Here is a 14,069-nt window from a genome sequence, read left to right as displayed (position 1 = left end):
GGAATGCATAAATTGCCACACAGAGCCAAGTCATGTTTATGCAGTCAGCTCTATTATGACATGTTCATGTGAGTGGGGTAGATTGAAATGCAACAGGGAAAAGAGTTCCTAGTCTCCTAGTGAGGGGAGCCATGAGTCCTAAAAATCTAAATGGATAAATCCATTTAAATAGATACTCCCTCAAGCTAATGAAATAAACAATGCTATCCAGAAAGGCCAGAGCTAAGAGATAGAAGGCTTCCTCTCTTTGATAACCATCAAGAGTTTAATATTTCCTCTGTGTACCCTCCAATGTTGGGTGAAATGTATCCAATCTTAGGTGAATGTGAGATTGCCAACACTGGGACCTAATATCTGTAAGGGACCAAGTAATTTAAAAAAGTCCAAAGACTTTTTGGTGTGCAAGTATAGATTTATGAAATTAGATTTGTATGGCCCCTGGACCCAGATTGTCCTCTTCCAGTCCATGGGCACCCTCCCAATGCCAGAGTTCCAGGATGTGGCTCACATACAGATGTCCCCATCAGCTGCTTTTACCAAAAGCTAGCATTCTCGTTGTTGATGTTAATATCTGGGGTGTATGTGTTTGTGGGCGTCCAATCAGAGTATCCTGTTTGGCTGGTGTCTGATTAGTTGAGGGACTCAGGATGCTGGCTCATCTCTGCCTGCTCCATCAGGGCAACCATCTCGATCTGGATTTGGAAACCGATTGCTCTCCTCTTCCCCCTCCCAGCTGATCCTGCCTGCTGGCTGCTCTGCTCCATGCTTTGAGCTCAGTCTCTTCTACTTCATCACTTTTCTTATGAGACTGTTCCTAAACAGAGGTTCACTCTCACTATTAATCTCATTCTGGAAAAAAAATGGCGGCAGAGCCCCAAAAGGCTCTCATCATGTGCACATCATCTTCTCATGAATCTCTTCTTCCTCCTTAAAAAGTTTGTCTTGTTTTATCCTTGCTCTAAAATAGTGGCTATAATGATATTCTTTTGGTTTGATTAGTGAGACAGACTTTTAAAGCTATTCATAAGGAGAATAAATGTAGTGAATATATTCAAGAGAGGAAAGATGTAAAAAATGGTGACCATTGTAAACAGAGTAGAACTAGTTCTGGGGGAAACGGGGTTTGTCCAGTGACCTGGAGAGTGATTTTTATTTTTTCCTTCCATTTTTAAGGAATGAGTTGGAGAAAGGGGAAATTGAACGATCTCAGACCTTTCTAAACTTCCTGGTGGGAATCTGCTCAGGTTGTTCTGGGAGATGATTATACCATTGCCTACAATTTTGTCTGGAGAATCCAATGGTGCCAGTGATCTCTAGACATACATTCTGCAAATCCCAAATGCTTTTCAAACATCATTCTTATCACTGAAATTTTTATTGCCAATAAGACCTTAGTTGGAGCATGGCAAAAAAAAAATCTAACATTTGACACTTACAAAGTAGTTTACCTATATTCTCTTATTCAGTTTTCACATCAAGCTTATGATGAAAATACTATTAATATCCTTATTTTATTGAAGAGGAAATAGAGGCTGAGAAAACTTAAATGACTGCCCAGGGTCACATAATTATTAAATATCTGAGACTGGATTTGAATTGAGGTCTTTCTGACTTCAGGTCCTCTTTTAGCATACTACCTACTTAACTAAAAACGTATTATTAGTCCTTATTTCAGCCTAAACTGTCTAGCTAACTGATAAGTGAAACTTAAGTTGATATTCTTAGTGAAAATGAAGGGGAATAGTTCAAGCAAATATTGGCTTTGGTGTCAGGCCTGGATTAAAATCCTGCCTTGGATACTTATTTGATATTGATTCCAATGGCTCACAATTTCCCTGAGCCTCAGAAAATTTTTAGACATCTCCCAAGATTTTGATGGATTGCATCTTCCAATGCTTTACCAATGAAATCAGAAGTTCTTAATATAAATGAAACAAAAATACTGCAAGATTGAAGAAAACTGAAATTGTGTCAAATAGAGTTTTACACACATTTTATTGGATTTTGGCTCCTTGAAAACAAGTAATTCATCCATGGTATATATGGTAACTCTGAAATGAGATCATTCAAAGAACATTACATGATTACTCAGCTTATCTAAAGAAAGGGAAATTTTTATTTTTTTGTCATCTAAGTATACTTTCTCATCATAAGCCAGTCCGAGGAATTATTATCATATTAATATTGCCCTATCTCTCATAAAAGCTTGGGACTCTGAGTGATGTCTCTTAAGACAATTTTTTACAATAATCACATATTCCCAGGGTCACAAGAGACATAGCAACTTATCAAAGAATGTGGGTAAATTCTGTCCAGTTTCCTACATTAAGTTCTACATTGTGTTCTCTGGAGATGTCCTTTGTGAAGCTCTCTTGTAAGAAGAGGGAGTTCACAGCATGAGAGAATTTAAAAGTCTTTCCCCATGAAGGTGGGCTATACCAGATGGCTCAGGTCCTACTAGCCACCAAAAAAGAAACTTATAGGATTTATTTATTATTTTTATATTTCCACTCATATACTTAGCTAATTCTTATTTTGACTTTAGTTTTAAGGAAAGAATTAGAAAAAATTATTCACTATAAGAAGATTATCCAACCTAAGACTCTCCAACTTTCGGAACAGGAGAGCCAGTTCCATCAAGATCTTAAGGTGAGTTTTAAATGAATTCTTTGTCGAACAATCATACAAACTGCAAAGCACTCATTTGTTTTTCAGCAGCATGCATTATTTACTGAATTTATTATTTGACTGGTTAGAATAAATTTCTATTAAAAATTACTCTCTGTTATCAGTATATCTTTAAACAACAACAATAAAATGCTTCTTATTCATAAGATCATAGAAAACAGAACTAAAGTCTCTTAGTGACTGAGTCCAACCCTCTCCTTCTATAGATGTGAAGACTGAGGTTCAAAGAAAGAAAAAATAACTTGCCTAAGATCACATAACTAAGGTTTTTCATCTTTAGAATGAGAGGGAGTTACTAGACACGCTCAGAGTTTGCCCTAAATCTAAACACCAACAGAACTGATAGAAAAACATAGAAGAAGAAATGGGACCCAGAGAGGGAAAGATTTAGGTAAGAAAAACCAACAGGAACATGTAGCCCAGATTTTTTTTTTCTAATTCTTAAGACATTTTTATTGTCCAGTATACAGATTGGAAGAAAAGAAAGGCATGGGAATCTAAGGCAGGGTCCAGAATTGAAAATTTGGCATTTCTCTGTTCTTTCTAGTCCCAGTTCTGCTTTTATAACCTTTTGGATAAAGACTGCCTAGCTGCATGCTGGGAATAATTACTATGCCACCCAAGAGTTTACAGGATTTAAAAATTTTTTTTTGGTATTTGTCACTAGTCCTAAAGATGAAAAATGTATTAGAAAGAAAAAGCTGAGCTTCATTGTGGTTATTTTGAGAACTAAACCTGGGCATGGCAGAAAATGGGATGGAGAACAGAAATGTACCCGCAAGTGCTTACTTAGAGGGATTTTCCATTTAATAAAGGCTTTTGGAATGATATTTCATCTATCAGGCAATACTCAAATCCTTTCCAATCTTTGAATATTGTTGGAGCACAAGCTCACCCTCTATTAATGTTATTGCTTAATTATAAGCTTATGGTTGGATATTGAGGTCATGCCATAAATATGTCTCAAGTCAAGATTGCACTTTTATTACAGGATCTAATTCAGAAATATGAAGGGGACCTTTGTCAGCTGTCAAAAAGATGTGATGAAATGAAGAAACTCTATGGTGACATTCTGGTAAATGGTGTATTAAAAATAATTCAAATAAATCATACATTAAAAAATTCATAAAATGTTCATACCATCACATATCTGAAGTAGTATTGTAATATTAGAGTTTCTTTCTAACATATGAATATAATGAAAGAATTTTAGTGTAGATGACAAATTCTAGGTCTCACTTTTTTTAATATATGAGAAATGAAATGTTTTCAATTAGCATTTTCATTATCTCATGGGGTATTATTTTGAACAAATAGACTTAAAAGGCTATGTGAAAAAAAGGAAGACCACATCTTTTTTTCACTAATTAAAAGCTTACACATGATTACTTCTGATAATCTGTATCTTTTTATGATGCAATTAAAATGAATGCAAAGTCTGATGTAGTTGGGATGACCTAAAGTGACCCTTGGCTGAACAAAACCAGAGTTTAAAGGAGTTTACAATCTGAACATTTAATGTTTAACTAAAAAAATATGAATATTGTAATGAAATACAGAAGTCTTCCTAGTATTATGTATATACTTAAAAATCTATCCACTTCACAGCTTTAGGTTTAATATAAGGAAGAATATCTTAATCATATGTTCTGAGATTCTTAGGATTTTGACCTGGAATACTCTGGAAACAATCTAGACCCAAACCACTCATTTTACATGAGTAAACCAAGGCCTAGAGAAGAAAAATTACTTGCATAAACTTGTGAAATTTTAGTTTCCATATCTTTAAAAAGAAGGTGTTGGATTAAATGACTTTCAAGATCTGAAATCTCATCATCCAAGATAGAATATGAGAGAAAGAGAGACAGAAACAGAGAATGTGTATGTAATATTTCAAGCATGGCTAGAGTCCAACTATTTTGATTTCTAGCTTTGTATCTTTTTTTCTTCCATTAAGCTATACTGTTTCCCAAATGCCCCTAGAGTCGAATGAATGATTCAAGATTCATCCTCTGAATCATATTAAAGTGTACACATTTTATAAATCTATAAGCCAAACTCTACTGACTTGTTAGCTGTGGCCATTTTTAGTATAAATCAATCTCTTTTTCCACCTTTAAAACTTTCTTCTTTTACTTTGGAAACATTATGTTCTGGGCTAATGAAAAAAAATTCCAAATTATGACAATCAACCAAATATTTAAAAAAAAATAATTGGGGGCAGCTAGATGGTATAGTGGGTACAGCACTAGCCCTGAAGTCAGGAGGACCCGAGTTCAAATCTGGTCTCAGACACAACTGTGCGATCCTGGGCTAGTCACTTAACCCCAATTGCCTCAGCTATAATAATAATAATAATAATAATAATAATAATAATAATAATAATAAAAAAAAATAAATCTAATTAACTTTCAAATGCTGTTTATTGTAAGTTTGCAGCATTTTTACTTTTGAAATTGTTAAAGTTCAAAACTGTAATAAGATTTTTGGCACACCCTATATATGTATATAATAACTCAGTTGACTGAGTTATTATATCATTCTTTTTGTCTGTCTTAATTTGGATAATAGGTTACTTTATGTGGCAATAAAGAGATCATTGGTAAATTTGAGAAAACAAACCAAAACATTGTGTTCGAGTAGGAAAACAAATATTCTCACTGCATGCACATTGTAGGCAACTAATGATATACCTTGAGTGTAGGGAATATATTATATTGGAAACTGGGGGCTAATGATCAGTTTGATGGAACCAGTAGCCCCTGGAAGTGACTTTGTACCACTAATGACCCCAATGAGCCATTAATCTTGAAGAAAAGCCCTCTGTCTAGGTTACTGCTTTCATAAATGGAATATGAATAAAATTTGCCACAGGCATATTAATTATTCCTATGGATGAAGCCCTTTTAGTAAGTACATACAAGAGACTTGGAGATGAGGCAATGAGGTGAGACCGAAGTATTGTGAATCTGTGAAGGACCTTTTCCTTCCCCTGCTTTTTTCTCTTCCCCTCCCCAGTAGAGATCTTACAGAAGTCCTACAGGATCATACTCTGAGATTCAGTGCAATACACCTCTGGTGAAATTCGTTTTATACCTTGCTGTTTATTCCTTTCCCAGAGAGCCAACCTGTGAGTTTCACTGTTACTCATTTTTTCTGCTACATATTAATAAGTCAGATTAAGTTTCTTTTGCTTCTTGGTCTGTGATAATGAAAATCTGGAATAAGCACCAGTTCTCCCTTCTTCCTCAAGTGAGACGTTTAAAAAAATATATTTAAAATTGGGGATTAGGCCCATCTAAGCTAGTTGGCTCTCATCCTATGGAGGTATAGCTATGTCAGGGGAATAATTTGAGAGATGACAGAGTGTATTATAATGGAACTTTACTGTATTTACATAGCCTTGGGATCTCTTAATCAGGTTTATTAATCCCCAGCAGATCCTGGCCTCCTCTAACCTTATGTCCACTACAAACTGCTTTCTTTTGCAAACAAGTATTCTGATATTAATGGCAAAGAATAAAGATGGCAATTCTTTTAGACATTGGAAGAGGGAGTAGACTTGTTCTTCTTGGTCTCAGAGGGCAGAACTAGTAGCAGTGACTGGAAATTGTGATATGAAAAAAATGAATACAAAGAAAATAATTTCTCATAATCCAAAGATGTAGCAAACTAACTACATTGGAAGATAATGGGTACCCTGTCATGAAGTTTTAGTCAAAGGCTATGATATCATTTTCAGGGATGTTCTATCTGTTTTAAAGCACAAGATTAAATTAGATAACTTTTCTGAGGTCCCTAAGCAAATGTGAGGCAGAACTCAGTTTAATTTAGATTGGAGCGCCTACTAAGTGCCAGACCTGTGAATTGCGATATTATTAACATGGGGAATTTCTAGAGAAGCAATGCTCTCTTCTCAGGCAAATTAATTAATACATAGTCTGCAGTTTATAGTCTTATTGTCATAGAGGGTCTTCTAAGGGGAAGGAGGGTAAGTAGTTTGCCCAGTAATATTCCATTCATGGAAGATTACACTTGATTTGGTCTTAGTCTATGTCACAGGTAAGACTTTATTATTCTAAAGACAGATTTCTATCTAGTATGCTGTTTTGTTTTCCCCCTCCCCATTTCTGGGTTTGCCTGTCTATGCATGTCTGTTGGTTTCTGTTTCTCTTTCTCCGTTTTTCCTCTACACTTCTAAGTACTTATGATGGACATGTAAAATCAAAACTCACTATTCTCAAAGAGCATTCTTCGGGCAGCGGTGGGAGGGGGACATAGTAAGTATGTAGACAAGGGGTCAGAAAATATATCTACCTTAATTTCATTCAATGAGAACACTAACAACTGGTAAGAATCAAGAAAAGCCTTCTTTGGAAGGTGACAACAGAACTGACTCTTGACTGGAGCTGGGGATATGTACCTATGATATATCTATGATACTGGACTTGAGAGAGAAGGGGTCATCTACAAAATGAGGCAGCACTGTTCATATAGGAAGGGAACATATGCTTTTCAGGAGGATGGAGTAGTCAATGTTTTCAAATGTTGAAGAAAAGTCAAGAAGGATGAAGACTTGGCAAAAGCCAATGGATCGAGCAATTGAGAGATTATTGGTAACTTTAGAGGAAGCAGTTTCTGTAGAGTGGTAGAGCTGGAAGTCAGATTAGGGTTTGAGAAGTGAATGCAATATATATTAAGTGGAGGCAACTAGCATAGTCAGTTTTTTCTAGAAGTTTAGTAGGGAAAGAGAAGAGTAATATAAGAAGATAGTTTGAAAGGTTAGCAGATCAAATTAAGATTTGTTTTTAATATGGAAGATAATTGAGGATGCTTGTTAGCTAGTTATATTTTTTATTTTAAAGAGAATGTGTGAAATGTACAATGCATCATTGGACAGGGGTATCATAGTTGGATAACTACTCTTGGTAGGCAGAATCCCCAATATGTCAGACCATTAGGCTGGGTTTGCCCTAAAACACTAAAAAAAAAAAAAAAAAAAAAAAAAAAAAAAGGTTAATTTGTGAGCTATTTGATAATGTCCAAGTGAGGTATTTTTACCCTGGCTTGTATAAATGTCTGTTTGCCAGGCTACTTGAATGAGCCAATGTTGATTGCATTATATCAGATTTATTTCTATCCCATACAGAGGAGGTTGATTTGGTCTTGACTCTAGATGAGATCTGACTGGGGGGTCTGGCAAGAACCATAGCTGAGTAAAGTCCATGGAGTTTACTAAACTCCCCTTTATTTGGGGAACAGAACAGAAATTAGTTGATAAGCCCAGAAATAAGTTGATAAGAAATAAGTTGATAAGTTGATAGGCGGAGGTTAAGAACATGACACACTAAGCTAAAAACTTGTCTTGGAAAGGCAAGTTAGTGATTTGGAGAAGTAGGTGTTGTCGCAAGTAAAACAGAATCAGAAATTCATCTGAGAGAGGGCTTCTTGAAGCTCAAATTTTTAATTTCAATATACAAATGTTCAGTTCCAGAAAACAGACAAAGAGATCAAATTAGAATTTTCAAAAGTAGTTTTGTTTTGTGGTACTCCAGCTTCTCCTGGGCTAATTTGAGTTTCAAGCATGTGACTATATCTTTATCTCTCTCCACTCCACCCCAAACCCTCTTTTTACTTAAGGCAGCATCAGCTAGAGAGCTTCCTATGTGGTCACTATTTCTCTTGAACTCTGTAGAATCTACAGGGATATGAACAAAGTACAGAACAAACTGAAGATGTGGACAGTATGGTCTGCCATATTTCACAAAATCCCAGGTGTCCTGAAATTGGTACATATGGTAACTTTTTTTGTTAAAAGTAATTTAACAAAAACCTAAAACTAACAAAACCAAATATAGAGTAGTACAATTTAAGGTATAAACTACTTTAAAAAATACCTAATCCAGTGTTTTTCGTGATGAAATGTCTAATCTCTTATTTATTGGGAATTGTAAATTCAGTCCTATTAAAATATAAGGCAGCAGCCAGGAAGTTCTAACTCTAATGGGAAGACTTACAGCCGGAGAAAGCGAATCTTATTCCTTTGGTGGTTCCCTGGAATTTTCTGAAGAGACCTCTCTCTTAAGACACCTGACCCTAACCTATTGATCCTTTGACCTTTATGGAATTGAATCTGACAGCCCTTAAACTTTTTCCAGGGGAATCCTGAATTGTGTTGCATTTCCTTGTAGTTTAAGGAAATCTCTACCTCTAATTTTATTTCTATCTTTATCATTATCTATCTCTAGCATGCTTTATCTCCTTTTTTCCTTTCTTTTCTCTCTTTCTACCTTCCTCTCCCTCTTTCTCTCTCTCACAATTAAGAGTTGGGAGAACTGCCTCTAATTCTGACTTTCCCACTTCCTATTTATTATTATTCAGACTGAATAATAAAATGGAAGCTTTATTATAGTTTATAGTCAGACATTTGATGAAAAGTTTAATTGGCAAAAATTTAAAAGCCACCATTTCCCACTTACTAGTTATGACTTAGAACATTTCCCTTCTCCTCCCTGACTTTTCCTTTTCCTTCCCTTCACTTTAAAGTTGATAGAATTAACTTTATCCCTCTCATTTGACACTCATGACTACCTGTGAGGCATGGTATGTGAATCACTTTGTAAGAAAGTCTAAATATCATGTCTGGGAATCTTTGCCAAAGCTTAACCTCAAAGTTCTTTACCATTCACAGGAGCGGTTTGGGGAACGACCAGACCAGGACTCCCAAGAGCTCTTTGGATGGATATCTGCCTTTGTTAGAGAATTTAGAAAAGCCCAAGCAGATCTGAATCTTCATGTGCCAAAGTAGCCATCATATCAAGTCCTCCTCCTTTTCCTCCTCAGTTCTGAGTCTGTGATTATAGGATGATTCATCAGTGCTTCTGTTTCATCTCAGCTGTTTATGAAGATATTGCTAAGATGGTATTATATTTCTCCTCAGTAATGTTCTTGTGTTCATTGAACTAGGAATGAAAAGCATCAGCAGGCCAGAAAAAGTCAGGTTCTCTTGTTTGAGGTAGTTTTTATTTTTATTTTTGGGATGTGGCAATTGGAGTTAAATGACTTGCTCAGGATCACATAGCTAGTGAATGTCTGAGGCTGGTGCTCTATACACTATGCCAACAAAATGTCCCCTTTAAGATAGTTTTTATAATTAATTGTGGCTGTTTACAATTTACACTGTGTTAGTCTCTAAAGAAAGTCACCTTAAAGACCAAGAAGAAAGCACTACATAATTACTGTCTTCCAGTCTTTAAAGGCTTTGGAATCATAAAGAAGGGGGACTAGATGAATTCTTCTAGATCCCAGAGGGCCAAACTAGGCCTAATGGGTATAAGGCATCTTTAAGCTCAATATGAGGAAATAATTCTTAATGAGAAGGGCTGCTCAGCTACTGGAGGGGCTGTCTTAAAGAACAGCCAGGTGGTGTAGTGGGTAGAGCATTTGGCCTAGAGTGAAGAAGACTTGAGTTCAAAATTGGCCTTAGATACTTATTAGTGGGTAACTCAGAACAAGTCCCTTAATTTTTGCCTGCCTCAATTGTAAAATAAAGATACTAATAGTATCTATCTCAAGGGATTGTTTCTTGTAAAAATGAAATATTTACAAAGTGTTTAGCACAATGCCAGGCACATAGTAGGTACTTAATAAATGTGCACTTCCCTTTTCCTTAGGAGATAGCTTTCAAATATAGATTGGATGGTAGTTTCTTGGGTTGATTCATGTTAAAGGCAGGAGTTGTTATTTTGGAACCCAATTTGTCCTTAATACACTTCTCTGAAGAAATAGAAAAGGTCAATTCAGCTGGGGATTTCCCTTCAAAAGAATTAGGTCATTTTAAGGAAAGAGAACAGAAACAAGAAGGGAGTGTGGGGGAAAGTATCCCCTTCATATATTCTATAGCCCCTTGTAATCTCAAGGACTGAGTCAATGTTCTAAATTCCCTGTTCTTTTCCCCTTTGTACTCTTCTAGTCACTTTATAACACAGAATGTGTTATTTACTCATAATTCCAACTTTCAAAGCTTCTGAGCTAAAAATAGGCTTGGGGTGGAGCTCTTTCTCTGATGAGTTCATTAGGATAATTTAGCTATTACAAATATTATTTTCCACTTTCCTTTATCCTATACCTCACCCCAAACTCTTTTTTTCTCTTTGCCATTCTATTATCCAATTTAGTTTAAAATCATTTATTATCATAGGTCATAGATTTAGAACTATAAAGGGACCTTATAGGCCTTTAAATCCAAACCATTTATTTTACAAATGAAGAAAATATGGCAGAAAAAATGCTTAAGTGATTTGCTCAGTATTACACAGCTAGTAAGCATCTGAGGCAGGATTGATTGCTTACTATGAATTATTTCAGCATGCAGTACATGTAGAGTTGAAAAGAAAAAGTCAATTTGGAACAAATAACAAAATATTATTTCTTTGCTCCCACACAATATAGTCTTGTCTTGTCAATTCCACAAATTTAGTTTTCAAAGTGATCCCTCTGATATGTTTCTCTTGACTATAGATTAAGTAAATAGATTGGATCTAATCCTGACTCATTGTCTCGTGCATGTTCATGTAGTTGGTAAAAAGTATAAATTCCACAGAAGTTCCAGGGACAGGTACTTCATATTGGATTGTTACTGGTGTAAGAAAACTAGGCCTGAGTGAGCTTAGATCACCTCATGTGGAAGTACCCTGCTTTCTATTTTTGGTGGAAACATGGTGTTCAGTTGTCTTTCATTTTTGAAGAAGACCAAAATGGCATCACTATGTTAGAGCCAAGTTACGGTGTGTCCAAATGTGGCTGCTCAGACCAATCAGAGTTCAGAATTCTCTATCTTAGGTCAGGCACAATTGTGCATATGAACATTTAGGGTGGAATCTCTAACTGTGCACATCTTGCATTTCTTTTGAGCTACTTCACTTTTGCTTTGTCCTTGGATGGAAACTTGATCTACATTGAACTTCCCTCCCTTCTTTCCCTCTCTTCCTCCTTTCCCTCCCTTCCTTCCCTTCCTCCCCTCCCTCCCTTTCTCCCCTCCTTCCTTCGTACCTTCCTTCCTTCTGTCCCTCCTTCCGTCCCTCCTTCCTCCCTCCCTGCCCTCTTTCCTTCCTTCCTTCCTCCCTCCCTTCTTTACTTCCTTCCTTCCTCCCTTCTTTCCTTCCTTCTTCCCCTCTTTTCTTTCTTCCTTCCTCCCCTCTTTTCTTCCTTCCTTCCTCCCTCTCTTCCTTCTTTTAAAGCAGGTAGATCCTACTTTAAAAAAAATACAAGTGAAAGTTCCTTCCTCCCTCCCTTCCTCCCTTCTTTTCTCCCTTCCTTCCTTCTTCCCTTTCTTTCTTCCCTTCTCTTTTCCCTCTCTTCTTCCCTATTTTCCTTCTTTTTTTCTTTCCCTTCCTTCTTTTCCTTCCCTCCCTTCCCTTCTTTCCTTCCCTTTCTTCTTTTCCCTCCCTCTCTTCCTTTCCTTCCTTCCCTCCCTTCCTTTTCTTTCCTCCTTCCTTTTGTTTCTTCCCTTTCTTTCATTTCTTTTTTTCTTTTATTTGTTTTTTTTGTGACACAGTTGGGATTAAATGACTTGCTAGTCAGCTAGTAAGCTAGTAAGTAGTATTACTACTAGTAAGCTAGTAAGTATTAACTTTCTGAGGCTGGATTTGAACTCGGGTACTACTAACTTGAGGATTTGAACTTTCTAAACTACATGGATCTCTTCCTACAGAGATTTGCCCTGTAGACTTAATTCATCATCAGCCCTTTCTCAGATGAGAAAAACATCCCCTGTAAAAATTTTTCCAATAATTCTTTCAGTGTATTAGGCTATCCAGGACACTTCAAAATTCTGTAGGGATCCTTCTCTACCATACTGATCCCAAAGAAGTCCTATTTGTCCTGCTTTCTTTTTACAAAGGATACATGAAAATCTTCTCATGGATTCTTGCTATTTACAGGGTAAAACAAATGGAATTGCAAGTTCACCTATCAGATCAATACAAGCTGACTCAGAGAAATAGCAAAGAATGGCAGTTTTTGTGAATTTTTGTAGGCTGAGGCATTCTCACCTCTAGAAATTGCAGGGTATTTTACTTTCACAAAAGTCAGTGGACTAGGTCTGTTTGATGCAAAGAACAATATGAACATTTCTGCCTAGTATACAGATTTTTTGCATTAAACTTAAATGTCAATAGTTATACAGATGCAATAACATAAAATGTATCAATATGTATCAATATTTAGAACTCAGTAATATAAAAAGTATTAATATTTAAATAGCTAAGTAATCAACAAGTACAAAAATTTAAAAATTACACTAATGTAACAGAGTTAGGGAATATGTACTGGGTAAAAATAAATCTACTGCACATTTATAGACTAAAAGGTTTTTTTGCCAAATTTTTTAGGATCTCATAGTCTAGAATATATAGAATTGAAACTCCTAGAAGCATCTCTCCAGGGGTTTCTTCATAAACATAGGACTTAATTTTGTTTCAGATCAAGCCCTATGTGTAAAGCTGACTACCCTGACCCCCACTGCCTGAAGACTATGTAGGTTATATTTCATCCTGGGACTCTCCGCTAGGTGTTCTTTGTTACCTGTAAGGAGGATTGAGGCTCTCTGCCAATCAATGGTTTCAGCATCTATCAATTGTGTTCTTCCAGGTCTAGGGGGATGTTCCTGAACCCAAGTCTGATTTTACCATTGAGTTAAATGAGCTTTTCTAAAGGAATATTTACTTCAAAAAGTATAATCACAAATGTACAAACTTATTTCCCCAAGCATCTAGGATTCACAAAATACCCCATCTCTATCACATATCACCTTCCTTCTGGGAAGGGAATTAGGTTTTCAGGACTTCCCTGCTAGGCAGGCACACTTGTTGCAGGATTCCTTTGGAATCTTGGCTTTAAGATAATCATCACTTAAATTTTTGGGTTCTGTGGGGATCACAATCTAGTACCTGAGAAACTAAGTTCAAAAGATATGACAGACACAAGACACTCCCAGACCAAGAAGAATCTCAGAGTTAAGGGGTAAAAGGGAGAGCAGGGGAAGTAAATCCTTCACCTCTCATCTGTTCTGTTCATAATGCCCACATGGTTCAGTTTATGATGGCTAAACTGTGACTCTAAGAGCAGCCAGAAAAGACTATCTCAGTCTGGTCAGTTATAAAGACTGCCCTGTTTCAGCTAAGCACCAGTCAAAGGCAGATCCACCCATCATGTGGTAGGGAAATGGGACAAAGGGTGAGGTGGGCAGGTGCTGGTCAAGCCTCCTTACAGTGGTGGTTCCTTTTCATCCCAATAGGTCTCTTTTCTGTCATCTTCAGAAAAGAGATGACAGTATGTTTTATTTGTAATCACCTTTTGGTTTGAAGGGAAAAAAGTCTAAA

At 36.3% G+C, this 14,069-nt stretch overlaps 1 protein-coding gene across 1 annotated transcript in view; it reads left to right on the top strand.

The window, feature by feature from the left end:
- Nucleotides 1–9,621, top strand: part of LOC111718583 — a 97,732-nt gene extending 88,111 nt beyond the window's left edge. Inside the window, exons 15-17 of the mRNA XM_023494503.2 lie at nt 2,546–2,649; nt 3,680–3,763; nt 9,380–9,621. Coding sequence (XP_023350271.1) covers nt 2,546–2,649; nt 3,680–3,763; nt 9,380–9,496 — 305 coding nt within the window. The 3' untranslated portion in view covers nt 9,497–9,621. The remainder of the gene's footprint in view (nt 1–2,545; nt 2,650–3,679; nt 3,764–9,379) is intronic.
- The last annotated feature ends 4,448 nt before the right edge of the window (nt 9,622–14,069 follow it).

Source organism: Sarcophilus harrisii, chromosome 2, assembly GCF_902635505.1.
Source record: "Sarcophilus harrisii chromosome 2, mSarHar1.11, whole genome shotgun sequence".
Classification (NCBI taxonomy): domain Eukaryota; kingdom Metazoa; phylum Chordata; class Mammalia; order Dasyuromorphia; family Dasyuridae; genus Sarcophilus; species Sarcophilus harrisii.
The sequence above is the reverse complement of the archived record's forward strand: the minus strand, read 5'-3'. Positions and strand labels throughout refer to the sequence as shown.